Raw genomic sequence first — 15,565 nt, forward strand, 5'->3', positions numbered from 1 at the left:
TTTAGCCTGGCTGCAGGTTACCATTTCCACCCTCTTGTCTAGCTTCACATGATTGGCCAAGTCTTCCCCCAACAGCATGGGGATGGGATAATCATCATAGACTGCAAAAGTCCACGTTCCTGACCAGCCCTTGTACTGAACAGGCAACTTGGCTGTAGGCAAATTGAAAGAGTTGGACTTGAAGGGTTGAATTGTCACTTGGATCTCTGGTTTGATTAAATTGGGGTCCACTAAGGAAGCATGGATAGCCGACACCTGTGCTCTGGTGTCCATCCATGCAGTGATCTTCTTCCCGCCCACACTCACAGTTTCCCTCCGCTCTGAGGGTATCTGGGAAGTATCTGGGCCTGAGGACCTCTGGTGTGATTCCAGTGCAATGGACTGTAATCTGTTGGGGTTCTTGAGACAGTTTGCCTTCACATGTCCCAGCTCGTTACATTTAAAACATCGTCCAGCTGACGGGTCACTGGGACGAGGTGGGTTGCTGGAGAACGGTGTGGCGGGACGATAAGGTGGCTGGAGGGTTCCTTGAGGGGTAGGTGGGGCCTTAGGCGGCCCCTGGTAGTAGGGTGTGGTCTGAGGTTGTCCCTTCTGGTATCTGCTCCAACTGTGACCAGTTTTTTCTCTCTCTAACACCTCCACCCATTTGGCTCCAATCTCCCCCACCTCGATTACAGTTTTGGGCTTCCCATCTAGGATATATTTTTCTATTTCCTCAGGAACACTCTCTAAGAATTGCTCCATTTGCATTAGGAAGTGCAAATCTTCTGGAGATTTAACACTTGCTCCTGATATCCAGGCATCCCAATGTTTCACAATGTGGTAGGCATGTTGGGTAAATGACATGTCTGGTTTCCACCTTAGGGCTCTGAACCGCTGATGGGAATGCTCAGGGGTTAGCCCCATTCTGACTCTCACCTTGGTTTTAAAGGTTTCAGAGTAGCAGCCGTGTTAGTCTGTATTCGCAAAAAGAAAAGGAGTACTTGTGGCACCTTAGAGACTAGCAAATTTATTAGAGCATAAGCTTTCGTGAGCTACAGCTCCGATGAAGTGAGCTGTAGCTCACGAAAGCTTATTCTCTAATAAATTTGTTAGTCTCTAAGGTGCCACAAGTACTCCTTTTCTTCTTGGTTTTAAACAGTTCATACTGGTTCATGTGTTCCTTAGGCATTTCAGCTGCCACCTCAGCTAAGGGTCCACTGAGCTGTGGCCTCAGCTCTACCATGTATTGGTCTGTAGAGATGCTGTACCCAAGGCAGGCCCTTTTGAAGTTTTTCTAAGAAGGCCTCTGTATCATTGCCTGCCTTGTAGGTGGGGAACTTTCTGGGATGGGAAGTGGTACATGGAGAAGGATTGCTAGGGTTGTTGGTATATTCTGCTGAGCCTTTGCCTTCTCCATCTCCAGTGCATGCTTCCTCTCTTTTTCCTTCTCCTCCTCCACATGCTTCCTCTCTTTTTCCTTCTCCTCCATTTCTTTGGCCCTTGACTCCATTTCCATTCACATGAGTTCTATCTGTCTTTCATGTTCCTTTTGTTTTTCCTCAAATCTGGCTAATTCCAGCTTTTTTTGAACTGTGGAGTCTGTCATCCTAACCTCTCTGTTTTTAACTAACTTTACACCTGAGAGTTAGAAGGAAAGAAACAAACAAACTTGTCTTGTAAAATTTTGCTGTGCTGTCCGGATACCTATGTTCTCTGATAGTGATTGTCAGCCTACAGAGAAATCCTTAAAAAACAAAACAAAACAAAACAAAACAAAACCATTAACACCTTTGTCCCCAGGCAAATAGGCAGAAACCCCTTCTAATTGCTCTTAGGTAAAAAAACAAAACAAAACAAAACAAAAAAAAACAAAAACAAAAACAAAACTTCTTCAGGTCTGTGAAGACTGGTGAATTTCCCTGCAGGAGGTTAACTACCCTGCCTTTAGGTAGAGAAAACTCCAGCTCACAAAATACAATTCCCTTTTGTCTCTGCTGTGGCCCCAAAGCAGAGGAAAAAAAACTCTAACTGCTTTCAGTTTAAAACCTTCTTTCCAGCAGCCCAAAGGGGAAAAAATATTTCCTTTTCAAATCTGTGCTTCTGGTTCAAAAAATCGATCTCAACATGATTTCAAGTTAATTCCACTGCTCTGCCACCATGTCAAGGTTCCTTCCCCACTCTGAACTCTAGGGTACAGATGTGGGGACCTACATGAAAACCTCCTAAGCTTACTTTTACCAGCTTAGGTTACAACTTCCCCAAGGTAAAAACTATTTTACCTTTTGCCCTTGGACTTATCACTGTCACCACCAAACGTCTAACAGGGATATAATTGGGAAAAAGTCCATTTGGAAACGTCTTTCCCCCCAAAAAATCCTCCCAAACGTTACACCCCCTTTCCTGGGGAAGGTTTGATAAAAATCCTCACCAATTTGCATAGGTGACCACAGACCCAAACCCTTGGATCTTAAGAACAATGAAAAAGCATTCAGTTTCTTACAAGAAGAATTTTAAGTGAAGGAAAAGTAAAAAGAATCACCTCCGTAAAATCAGGATGGTAAATACCTTACAGGGTAATTAGATTCAAAACATAGAGAATCCTTCTAGGCAACACCTTAAGTTACAAAAAGATACAAAAACAGGAATATCCATTCCATTCAGCACAACTTATTTTTCTCAGCCATTTAAAGAAATCAGAATCTAACGCATCTCTAGCTAGATACTTACTAAGTTCTAAGACTCCATTCCTGTTCTGTCCCCGGCAAAAGCATCACCCAGACAGAGAGAGAGAGAGGCTTTGTTTCTCCCTCCCCCCAGCTTTTGAAAGTATCTCCTCTCCTCATTGGTCATTTTGGTCAGGTGCCAGCGAGGTTATCCTAGCTTCTTAACCTTTACAGGTGAAAGGGTTTTTCCTCTGGCCACGAGGGATTTTAAAGGTGTTTACTCTTCCCTTTATATTTATGACAGTAGCATAGAACATATTCCAGTTATGTCATATTTACATTAATAAGCATATTTCTATAAAGCATTATAGGGGGCAATGTCACACTCAGGTCCCTCAGGAAGAGTATGGGGGTGGGGGGTTGTGATACTGCACGTACCAGAATGCATAAGGAGTAGCATAGGCAGAAAATTGATAGGTACAATTCAGACGCACAGGTTCCCCTTGGGAGATGATAACGCTTCCTTCAGTTTGGGTCGCTGAGTCTGCTCCATAGGTGCCTTCTGTGGGAGGAACAGAGCAGAACAGATACAATCAGGTATAACAGAACCAGAGAGCAGACACTCTGAGAAAACTTCCATGTAACAGGTACAAACAATTCAGCACAAACATGATAGATAAACACAGATACAATAGAAATGTGGTAGATTCACTAGGACATAATAGCAACACAAAGTCTGCACTGAGAGACCGTGAACACATAAATGGATATAATCAGATACCACAGCAATATACTAATTAGACTCGAATATACAGTAATAGAGAATATTGACACTCAGACACAACAGATGCACAATACATGCAGTCAGGTAAAACAGAAACATAATATGGGCGGATATAATACAAAGAGAGCATTGACTCTCATAGACAATACAAACATAAAAGATACAATAGGATGTAATATAAGCACTTCCTGATCTTTGAAGCAAACTAAATTATGAAGACAGGATAAAGACATGGTTCGACAAAATATAACCCAGCTGAGAAATGGAAAGTTATTACTTAGAATAGACATAACTATAACAGTGGAGAACCAAGTTAGAAGCACCCTTCGGTTGGGGAAGGCAAGAATTCTGTCCTTAAAAATGTGCCTTAAAATGAATGTGGTATCTTTCAGCAGGAGCTGTCGGAACAGCTTGAACCCAACTTCACAGGAGGGATCCTCTCTGGTTTGTAAATCCTTCTCAATGGTACTGTCAACTTCTGAAGGGCAAAGAGAGCTAGGTTGTTGTCAGGGGAAGACAGCGAGCTTGGGAGAAGAACGGGCTGTTACTTCTATTATTATTCATCTAGCGCCACACCGTCCCGAGTGGCAAAATGTGTTCACAGTTGGGCAATGGTTGCAGCAGATATTCTCACACCTTTGCCAAGTAAATCAGCCTTTCTCACAGAGCAGGTATTTTTCTTATGCATGAGGTGGGATGGTCTGGTAAAGACTCACTCTCTATCTATTTATCTATCTGTGTGCCCTGGGCAGCTGAAGATCCCTCAACTTCTCAGCATCAGTTTCCCTACAGAATATGAACTTCTCCACTGTGATCAAGGCAGAATTCCTGTGCTTTTATTGGTTCAGTTTCAGTGATATTGAACTGTCTGGTTGCTCTTGCCTTCAAGAATAGGGCAGACGGCACCTTTCACTCGGGTTGCTCATGAGTGGGTTCATTTGTTCTGGTCTTTTCTGATTTTACTTTTGTTGGTGATTCATGACATTCACCATCGTTTCTGAGATGGTAGCACTCCGGATTAGGGCAAAGAAGGAGAAAACAGAGAGCTAAAATGTGTGTGAGTGAGAAAAAGAGAGAGATTTCTGTTCCGAGTTAAATTTTTGCTGTCTTCCGCCCTTCTGCCCCCGAGTAGCTCCCAGACCCCGGTTCCCGGATCCTTGCTGCTCTGCACTGACCCTGCGCGGTTTTTGCTCAGCTCCCCCGCTGGTCCGTGTCACTGTGTCGCTCAGGGCGCAGTAATAGGTCGCGGAGTCGCTCAGTTCGCTGGCCGCTTTCCACAGCTGGAAGGATTTGACCTTTTTGTCGTGGGTGGCATTGAACCCTTTGGTGATCCCTTCATCCGAGTCCTCCCTTCCCAGGTCCCTCAGGAAGAGCCTGAGGGGCTGTTTGGGGAGCTGCACGTACCAGAAGGGGTAAGGAATAGCAGAGGCAGAAAACTGATATGTACAATTCAGATGCACCGGATCCCCTTGGGAGATGGTAACGGTGCCTTCAGTTTGGGTCACTGAGTCTGCTCCATAGGTGCCTTCTGTGGGAGGAACAGAGCAGAAGAGATTCACTCAGATATAACAGAACTAACGGGAGCTGAGACACTCCGAGATAACATCCATGTAACAGATACCAACAACACAGAGAAAACATGACCGCTAAACACAGATCTAATAGAAACGTGGTAGATTCACTAAAACATAACAGGTTTCAGAGTAGCAGCTGTGTTAGTCTGTATTCGCAAAAAGAAAAGGAGTACTTGTGGCACTTTAGAGACTAACAAATTTATTAGAGCATAAGCTTTCGTGAGCTACAGCTCAGTTCAGAAATCCAGAGTCTGCACGGAGAGACCATACGAACATAAATGGATACAATCAGATACAACAGCAACCATATTTAGACACGGATATAATAGAGAATATTGACACTCAGAGAAAACACAAACACAACACACGCGGTCAGATATAATAGATATACAATATTTATGCTGAGATATAATAAAGAGAGTACTGATACTATAAACAGTATAAACACAATAGATACAATCTGATATGGCACTTCGTGATATCAGGCATTGAAAGAAACTGGATGACGAAGGCAGGATGAAGACATAGTTCGATAGAATGTAGCAAAGCTGAGACAGAGAACGCAGGAGGCATCCTTGGGTTAATGATTATTCGTCTAAACAGAGCTAATTTCCTAATCCCGCAAGAATTAATTTGTCTCCGTCCGTGTCTACTAGCTCCCGTTTAGGGAAGGCAGGAATTCTACCCTATAAAAGGTGTATGAACAATTAATGTTGTATTTCTGAGCAGGAGCTGTCGGAACTGCACGAATCTAACTTCAAAGGAGTGATTCTCTCTGCTCTGTAAATCGTCCTCACTGGTACTGTCAGAAATGGGAACGTCTGAAAGGCAAAGGGGGCCAGGTTGATGTCAGGGGCGGGCAGAGAGCAGGGGACAGAATAACGCTGTTACTTGTATTATTTATCTAGCACCACACGGCAAAATGTGTTCGCACATCGGGAATGGTTGCCGCAGATATTCTCACACCTTTGCCTGAAAATCCGCCTTTCTCGCAGAGAGAGTGAGTGGAAGACAGCGAAAAGAAAAGGAGGACTTGTGGCACCTTAGAGACTAACAAATTTATTAGAGCATAAGCTTTCGTGAGCTACAGCTCACTTCATCGGATGCATTTGGTGGAAAAAGCAGAGGAGAGATTTATACACACACACACAGAGAACATGAAACAATGTCACTGTCTGTTCAGCCACATTCTGGGCAGGGCAGATTCCTCAGCTCTTCAGTACCAGTTTTTCCTTCAGAACAGGAACTTCTCCGCCATGATCCTGGCAGAGTTCGTGTGTCTATTGATTTAGTTTCAGTGACATTGAACGGTCTGGTTACACTTTCCTTTCGGAAGGGGGCGGGGGAAGCTTTCCCCAGAGTTGCTCATGAGAGGGTGGATGTCTTCTGGTCTTTCCTGATTTTAATGGCTGATTCATGACATTCACCGTCATTTCTGAGACGGTTAAACTCCGGGTTAGGGCAAAAATGGAAAACACAGAGCCCTAAGGAGTGTGTGAATGTGGGGGTGTGTGTGTGTGAGAGAGAGATTTTTGTTTTAAGTTCAGTGTTTGAAGAATTCCCCCTTCTGTTCCCGAGTCGCCCCCAGACCCGGGTGCCCGCCTTCCCGCTGCTCCGCACCGACCCTGCGCGCTTTTTGCGCAGCTCCCCTGCTGGTCCGTGTCACTGTGTCGCTCGTGGCGCAGTAATAGGTCGCGGAGTCGCTCAGTTCGCTGGACGGTTTCCACAGGTGGAAGGATTTCACCTTTTTGTCGTGGGTGGCATCGAACCCTTTTCTGATCCCTTCATCCGAGTCCTCCTTTCCCAGGTCCCTCAGGAAGAGCCTGGGGGGCTGATTGGGGAACTGCACGTACCAGAAGGGATAAATAGCAGTAACACTGGCAGAAAATTGATAGGTACAATTCAGACGCACCCGGTCTCCTTGGGAGATCATAATGGTGCCTTCAGGTTGGGTCACTGAGTCCGCTCCATAGATGCCTTCTGTGGGAGGAACAGAGCAGAAAACAGACACACACAGATATTACAGAACAGAGGCTGAGACACTCCGAGAGAACATGGCAAACAGATATCATAGAACGCAGTAGTTTCACTAAATAACAAACAATCACAAAACCAGAAATCCAAAGTCTGCACGGAGAGACCATGCAAACATAAATGGTAACAATCAGATAACAACAGCAACATCATATTTAGACTGGGGTATAATAGAGAATATTGACACTCAGAGACAACAGAAACACAACACATGCAATCAGATATAATAGATACATTATAGTTATGCTCAGATATAATAGAGATCATTGACATTCTATATAAACGGGATAAGCATATTTTATATAATCGGAGCTGAACACTTTGTGATCTTAGGCACGCAAACAAAATAAACTATGAAGACAGGATACAGACGTGGTTCGATAGAATGTAATGAAGATGAGAACTAGAACGTTACTCACTTAGAAAAGCTAAGACTGTAACAGCGGAGAGCCAAATTGCAGACATCCTTGACTTAATGATTGTTTGACTAAATACAGCTAATTTCATAATCCAGCAAGAATTGATCTGTCTTCGTGCCTAGTAGCTCCAGTTTAGGGAAGGCAAAAATTCTGTCCTTAAAATGTGCCTTAAAATAAATGTTGTGTCTCTGAGCAAAAGCTATCGGAACAGCATGACCCAAATTCACAGGAGTGGGTCTCTCTGCTCTGTAAATCCTCCTCAGTGGGACTGTCAGAAATGGGAACGTCTGAAAAACAAAGGAGTCTAGGTTTGTGTCAGGGGCGGGCAGAGAACAGGAGACAGAAGAACGGGCTGTTACTTGTATTATTTATCTAGCATCACACCGCCCCCAAGTGGCAAAATGTGTTTACAAAGGGGTAATGGTGGCCGCAGATTTTCTCAAACCTTTGCCAGTAAACGAACCTTTCTCACAGAGAGAGTATTTTACCGATGCAAGAAATGAGGGTGGCCTTCTAAAGATAGTTTGTGTTTCTTAGAAGTTTTCCAGAGCATCACCTCTCACTAGTCGCACGTGTAAATAATTAGGTGCACAGAGATGTTTTTGTAAATTTGGCCCTAAATGCTTTATTCCTCTCTTTTTGTTCTCCCTGGTCGCCCCTTTCCCCTCAACCCACTGAAGTGTATCCCATCTTCCGCTCCCAACACACACGCGCACACGCGCACACACACACACGGGGGAGTGAGATACTTAGGTAAGAGGATTCCAGCACCAAGCTGCCATATGAACAAAGTGCTCCCTAACTACAATGGAAAGGCTCCAGTCTTGCACTATTCAAAATATGGTGGCTAGTTTGAGTAGCCACACACTTCTCAAACATATACTCTAGGGGCATATTATATTATAAATAACAACAAGTCCTACCCCACCCCCTGCAACTGTTTCAATGTCCTTCATGGGCACCCTAGTTAACATTTTGTTCAGATTTTCCTATTCCTCATAGGTGACATTAACAATTTATTCCTTGGAGTCTCTTTAGGCAGGTCTCTATAACCTTTACACAAATACACACACAAAGGGGAACAATTGTTCCCTGGGATTCTTCTTCCTTGTGATTATCCCAGCTAAATGAGGCTAGCAATAGTGTACATAAGAGGGGTATGGGCGTTGCTTTCACAAAAGTGCAACACAACTTGCTTGTTTCTTTTTTTTTTCTTTTTCTTTTTATGTCAGTGAATGCTACAGCTAAAAGCAAGAAATTTATTTTTGCTGGTCTATGTTTTTGTTATGCAATTTGGTGTCAAGCACAGCAAAGACCTTTTGTTGGGGATATATGAAAGCAAATTGGCTTTTTAAAGAAACCTTTCCCCTCCTTTAATGTATCATAAATTCCTCTTTTTGAAAAAAAAAGAGAAATACTAGGACAAGGTAGAAAAATGTGAAGGGGAAAAAAAAGAAAGGAAAAGACAGATTTGACTGATGAGCACTTTAGATATCCAGAATTTTTTTTTACTAGTTTTCATTCTGAATACCCTGTGACATGATTGTAAACCCCTTTTTTCTTCATTCTCCCTTGTATCCATTTCTGAGATCTATATCATTTGATCTATATATTAGTCTCTCTCTGTCTGTATGCTTGTATGGAATTTTCAGGCTCAGTTTTTAGTTTGAACTTTCATTAGTCTGCTTTTCTGGTCTGAGTTTATTTCCCTTTTCATTCTTTATCCATCAGTGTTATCTGGATTTTTCTGTTTTCCATTTCTGGCCTGCTGCTCCAGCTCTCCACAGCCTGTGACACTCTGATCAGAGACTCAGATGGAGCATGAAGCCACATAAGTTGCAAAACCATTTAGCTGGCATGCTGGGTTCAGAGCCTCAGTCACCCAGGAAGCATTTGATGAAGAAAATATTGTTGGCTGTTAGCTATTGAATATTGTTGGCAGGTAGCTAATGAATACTGCTGACAGTTAATAGAACATTTCTCCCTCCCCAATTTGCTCATTATAGTGGCTACTGTGAGAGTCCAGGGCATTTAATGTTAAAGAGAGTTGCTGTAGTTTGAATCCAAAATACAGCAGCTCTATATGAGGAAGAGGGGATTGTGACAGAGGATCTTAAAATGAAAAAGTGGGCTGACACCTCCTATACCAAATAATTCATATAATATACTTGAATGAGAGACTTATTTTATGGAAAGTCTAATGCTTGGACTGCTCAAGAATGAATAAGCCAGTCTTTAAGAAGGGGGTACAGCCAATTAGTTCATTTTATTATGTATTTATCTTAGTTATGTAGGTAAAGCACAGCTGAAACACAAGGCCTACACAGGCTGAGACCTGTAAGATTTTAGCTTAGCCATACCAAGCCATAGGCTTAAGAATGTTGCACATGAGTGGGTGACCTAGAGATAACCCTATGCCAGTAACGTCACACGGTTACAGAGAAGTGGATCACAATAGATTGTAATATATTGTCCAAGACCAAGAGACCCCTGATTGTAACATCTTTGAATGTCTATCCTGACCACAGGGTACATGTTGTGTGTAGATGCTAATGAGAATAAGAGGAACTATGAAAAAAGGGGGATACCAATATTCATGGGGTGTGGAAATACAGATAAGGAAAAAGGATTGAGACCTTCCTGCACATACGTAAGGTGTGAGATGTAGTCGGAATTACAATATAAAGAGAGTTCCCTAGTTGAGTACAAAGTGGGAAGACCCACAGGAAACCCCAACAGGAATCACCCCTCTACTGATGATCCTCTGGTAGGTGATCCATGAGACCCTAGAATATCTTTGAGAATGTGAGGATGACTACAGTTATACCTCTTGCATGGGTTTTTGTAGAATTTATATAGGCATTGATAATTGTAACTTAACTTATTGCTTTAATAAAACTTGTAATACAAATAACACTTTGTACTTGTGAGTGTGCTTGTGGTCACTGTCCTTAGTCTTCCTAAAGTCCAAATTTGAGACAAGTACCAGAGGTGATTTTCACTCTGTTGAGCTTGAAACTGTAGCAACCAGTGGTATAATACAATATCACTAAATTCACTTTAAACAAAATAAAAGGCTACAGGGGTTAAAAGGCAAGCTTTGTTACAGAGCACTGAAAATCTGAATTGCCCTTGATAGCAACAAAGGAATAGGCAATGAGAAAGAGCCACAAGATATGTGAGTTTTCTACAGAAGAATAACATTTTGTTACTGGTTTCAGGTTTAGAAGAAATTGCTTGATGTATGATGGATTTGGAGTGCCCTGTAGGAAGTTATGAATACTGTATCTTGACTGGGTTATTGTAATGTTAGCTGTGTGCATATATGGAGTTAATTCTACTGCAGGATGGTCAGGAGATGCATCCAGGCAGAAAGGGGAGGACAACAGCCCAGCGTCTCAGCAAACACTTGACTTGAATGTTGCTTCCAAGTCCTTCTGAGCTTCCTGAACTGGTTTAACCTATCTCAGAAAGCACAAGAGAACCAAGGACTTTGGATGATTGAGAGGTATTTACTGAAGGGTAAGGGAGAGATATAAATGGGAATTAAGTGGTTCAGACAGAGACCCAGACCCCCAGAGGATGGGGATCTGGGATAAGATAGGCCAATTTAGGACTATAGATAGGGCAGACATGTATGTAGATATTTTATTGTTTTAATATATTTTTTCTCTTAAGTTATGTTTGGTTCCTAAATTTGGTTTGAGAAGGCTGTTGTAGGTCACTGATTTCACTGCTGACCGCAAGCTTCTGAAGAACTTCAGGTGTCCAAACCCACTTGGACCTGTTGGGGTAAGCATGGTGGATTCACAAGGCACCGTAGGCCAGGACTTGGTCTAAGAGTAGAAGACTCACAGGATAAGGATTCTGCCCTAGGGAGGTAAAGGAATGAGTCTTCATACCTGAGAGGATGGGCTAAGAGCTGCAGCTAGCCCTGTAAATGTGACTCTGTAGAAAGTGAACATTCATTCAAACCTCTGACAGTTCAGAAGTTGGTACAGCTTGCTAGTGTGTATGTAAGTGTGCTGTGAACATTCTAACCCAGGTCCTCAGCTAGTGTAAATTGGTGCAGCTCCACTGAAGTGAATGGATTTATGCTGACTGATACCAATTGAAGATCTGGCCCTTTTTGTGTCTGGGCACAGGCAAAAAACCTTTGCACCATCAGTTCTCAAAATCCCTGTTTAGGCCATGATATGCTGATCTTGCTCAGTAATATTTGCAGTGTTACCAGCTGTGATGTTAGGTTTAAATTCCCAGCTCCTGGAGATAAATGATTACATGAGAATCTCAGTGTTCATTCAATAAATAAATAAAACAAAAGTTTCTAGCCTTCATGCTTGAAGAGACAACCTTGAAAATGTAACCTGAATAGTACCTTAAAGGATCAAAAGACGGGGGTTGGGGGGGCGGAAGCACCCACCTTGATTATTTTAATATCTGAAGGTTTTTAAGCCAATCTCATGATTTTTGAACATGTGGGGTGGGCAATAACTCATGTGTACAGTCTACTCTGAAGAGAGCAACCTCGGGTGAGGCAAGTGCTACAATAGCTGTAATGTTACAAGTACAGCGGTGACTATGTCAATTAGACGATCACCGTGAGAGTGACTATACGTATATAGGTGATGAGCTTTTGAACATGCCCCGTCTGAACTAGAATAGAGGTTCTCAACCTTGTTCTTTCTCAGCCCCCCCATCCCTTACCCCCCCACACACACACGGTATAAAAACTCCACAGCCGACCAGTGCCACAACAACTCGTTTTCTGTATAAACCCAGGACCAGTGTTAATGGGGTAGCAAGTAGAGCACTTTCTTGGGGCCTCAGGTTGCCCCCTGAAGTTACATTGCTCAGGCTTCAGGTTCAGACCGGGTGGCAGGGCTGGGGCTTCAGCCCCATGCGGTGGGTTTTGGGGTTTCTGCCCTGAATGGACACCCCCTGAAACTGGCTTGCTCCCTCCCCTGCAGGGGGCCCTGGGCTCCTGCTGGAGAACCACTGAACTAGAGGTTTCCAGCAGCCTGATCACTCTGGGCTTGTCCACACATAAAGGGCTGCAGTGGCGCTGCTGTAGCACTTCAGTGAAGACGTTCCCTATGTTGTTGGCCGCTTCTCCTGTTGGCACAGGTAACCCACCTCCCCAGGAGGCAGTGGCTATGTGGAAGGGAGAAGCTCTCCTGTTGACATGTAGTGGGGCCACCCCGACTGTCCCACTGTGTCCCTCCAAGCACAGAAATACACCGCAGCATCTCCTACCCTCACTCGGTGCAGGACCACGGTGCTGGATTCTCTGTCGGCAGAGATGTGCAGGGTTCCTGCTGGCTCTGGGGTCTTAGTGGTTTCCTTGTATCTGCTAACAACAAACTCGGGTCCCGGGTTCGGGAGCTGCCGGTACCAGACAGTGCTGTCACTCACCTTGGTGGTGGGGTGAGAACACGTGCGGTCCAGTTCTGTTGGGGAAACCGGGCATGGCCACTAGGTAACTCAAGGGGATGGAAAACCATGAGTGTTGATGAAGCCCACTCGCTCTAGGCCCAGATGGCCCCCCCTCCTTCCCTTTTCCGCCTGGAGATACTCACAGCCTTCAGGCTGAGAGATTTGTAACAGTGTATTGCAGGCACAGACTAGCTAGAGGAAGATTAGGTCAAGCAGGACAGGAATGTTAGATAGTGCTGAACAAACAGCTCTATATATGGGGGAATAGATAAGAGGAAAAAGGGGAACTGGCCGGTATACCGGATTGGCTATATGGATACTTAGGACAGCTTGCTATTGGATAAGCAGGCTAAAGAATGAATGTATAAAATATGTGCAACTGCTTGCACTGGTGTGCAGGATTTGAGATTGTTGTCTCCCTGTACCGCTTCAAATGAAACTTCAAATAAACTTTTCTCCTTCTCCACCCCGTTGTGATTATTGGGCAATGCACACCGGGCAACGAATCCAGCTGTTGCCTGCCTCTGGCATTTTTTGCCAGCAACAGTTTTTGGCATCCATGGGTGGGCTCGAGGCTACAACACAAGCCTTGCCCGGATCCCTTGCGGAGACCAGTGGGTGAGGACTCCAACCGACGCCCAGTGCACACCGGTGTGATTCCCGGGGGCCTCGGAGGGGCATAGCCCAACCGGCCCCGTAGGGCACAACGGTGCAACGCACCTGATAAGTGGAGAAGTGCTGAGGGCAACGGTGGGGAACCGGTCCTTCGGATAAGGAAGGAACCTTTTGAAATCCAGATTGTCTGCTCTGTTTTGCACCTGGGGATGCCCAGAGTTACCCTGTAGGCATGGGACAGGGACAGAGCTCGGCAGGGAGGGCACAGTGTATGCCCCTAGAGTGTATCCTAGCAAATTGGAAGGTATTTGGATTGGATCCGATGACTAAGAATAAATTAAAAAGATACTGTACAGTTGACTGGCCTCAATATCAACTAGAGGATCAGGAGCGGTTGCCATCAGGAGGGTCAATTAATTACAATACGATCCTCCAGTTACTTTTGTTCTGTCAGTGAACGGGGAAATGGAATGAACATCTGTATGTGCATTTGTTTTTGGCTTTGTGTAATCGATCAGATGTCTTACAGCGATGTAATTTGATTCCGACTGGTTCGGTAGTGGCTAATGTTAGTCCCCAGACCTCCATCCCAACTGTGATGGCAGGTCCGGTGTCCCCTTCAGCCCCCATGCCCCCACCTGATAGGGCCCCTACAGTGGGCTTATATCCTTTACTTACTGAGACTAAGATCTCCCGTACTGGCACGGGTGAGCGTCTGGCCACGACTATGGAGGTCTATACCCATGTGCCCTTTAACCCTATGGATTTGGCTGTTTTCAAAGTACAGGCAGGGGAGTTTTCCACCAACCCGAGTAGGTTTATTTCAGTTTTTGAGGGCTGCCTTAGCAGCTATAAGCCAGATTGGGACGATTTCAATGTCCTCCTGTGCACTTTATTGTCTGAGGTCGAACAACAACAGGTCGTGTCCAAGGCAAGGGAGGAGGCACAGAGACGGTACGACCAGGATCGTAATAATGTCCCTGACCCGGATGAGCAGGTCCCCCGAGTAGACCCCAGGTGGAACCCAAATGATCCTGCGGGTATGACCCGGCTTACCACTTATAAGCAGTTGCTTTTGCATGGACTCTGTCACTCGGCTGTCTGACATAATAATTGGGCAAAACTGTATGAGGTAATGCAGGATCTAAAGGAAAGCCCAGAGGCCTTCCTACAGCGTATTCGGGACGCGATTCGACAGAACACCAATGCAGACCCCGATGATCAGGAAACTGAGGCAATCATTAAGGGAATTTTCACTAGCAGAGCAGCTCCTGACATTAAGAGAAAGTTACAGAAAAAAGAGGATTTAATGGGCATGACCATGGCACAAATCTTAGAGACTGCAAACTGAGCTTATAGTCTAAGGGAGGCAGAAAAGGAGAAAAAGCAAGTTAGAATGATGGTAGCGGCAGTACAGGCTGGCACTACGGGAAGTGGCCGGGGAGGAAGGGGCCATGGACGCGGACATCCGGGCCCACAGGAGAGACGACTGGGTCGCAACCAGTGTGCCTTGTGTAGGCAAGAGGGACACTGGAAGAATGAGTGCCCAGAGAGGAATGGAAAGGGGGGCACCCCTATGATGGCAGTGGAGGAACAGGAATAGGGGTATCAGGGGGGATGGACCGCCCTCCCTCGGAACCCCAAGTAAAGATGCGGGTGGGAAGTTCGGAAATAGACTTTTTAGTGGACTCTGGAGCGGCACAAACTGCCTTGAATCAACCCCTTCAGTTGCCGGTAGCAGACTCCCTTACCGTGGTGGGTGCCCCAGGCAGAGGCACCCAGTGCCCAGTGTATGCCCCAGCATATGTGCTTTGGGAAATAGGACTATATCTCACAAGCTGGTCTACCTCCCCGAGTGTCCGACGTCTCTGCTGGGACGGGATCTGCTTTGTCGCCTAGGTGCCACCTTGCAGTTTACTCAAGACGAAATAACCCTTACCCTACCCCCCGAGAACGCATGGATCATGACCCTTACAGTTGAGCCCTCAGCTATGCAAGCCCTGGAATGGAGCCTGTGGGAAGACCGGGTGTACTCTCTAGTGTGGCAGCGGGGGTCCC

General features: G+C 45.0%; 1 gene segment (V, D, J or C); it reads right to left on the reverse strand.

Moving 5' to 3' along the window:
- Positions 1–3,027: 3,027 nt before the first annotated feature.
- On the reverse strand, positions 3,028–8,763 carry LOC122456463. The segment is given in 3 exon segments: positions 3,028–3,207; positions 4,605–4,957; positions 7,457–8,763. Coding segments are annotated over 3 exon segments (519 nt in total).
- Positions 8,764–15,565: the final 6,802 nt, after the last annotated feature.

This window comes from Dermochelys coriacea, chromosome 13 (assembly GCF_009764565.3).
Source record: "Dermochelys coriacea isolate rDerCor1 chromosome 13, rDerCor1.pri.v4, whole genome shotgun sequence".
Classification (NCBI taxonomy): Eukaryota; Metazoa; Chordata; order Testudines; family Dermochelyidae; genus Dermochelys; species Dermochelys coriacea.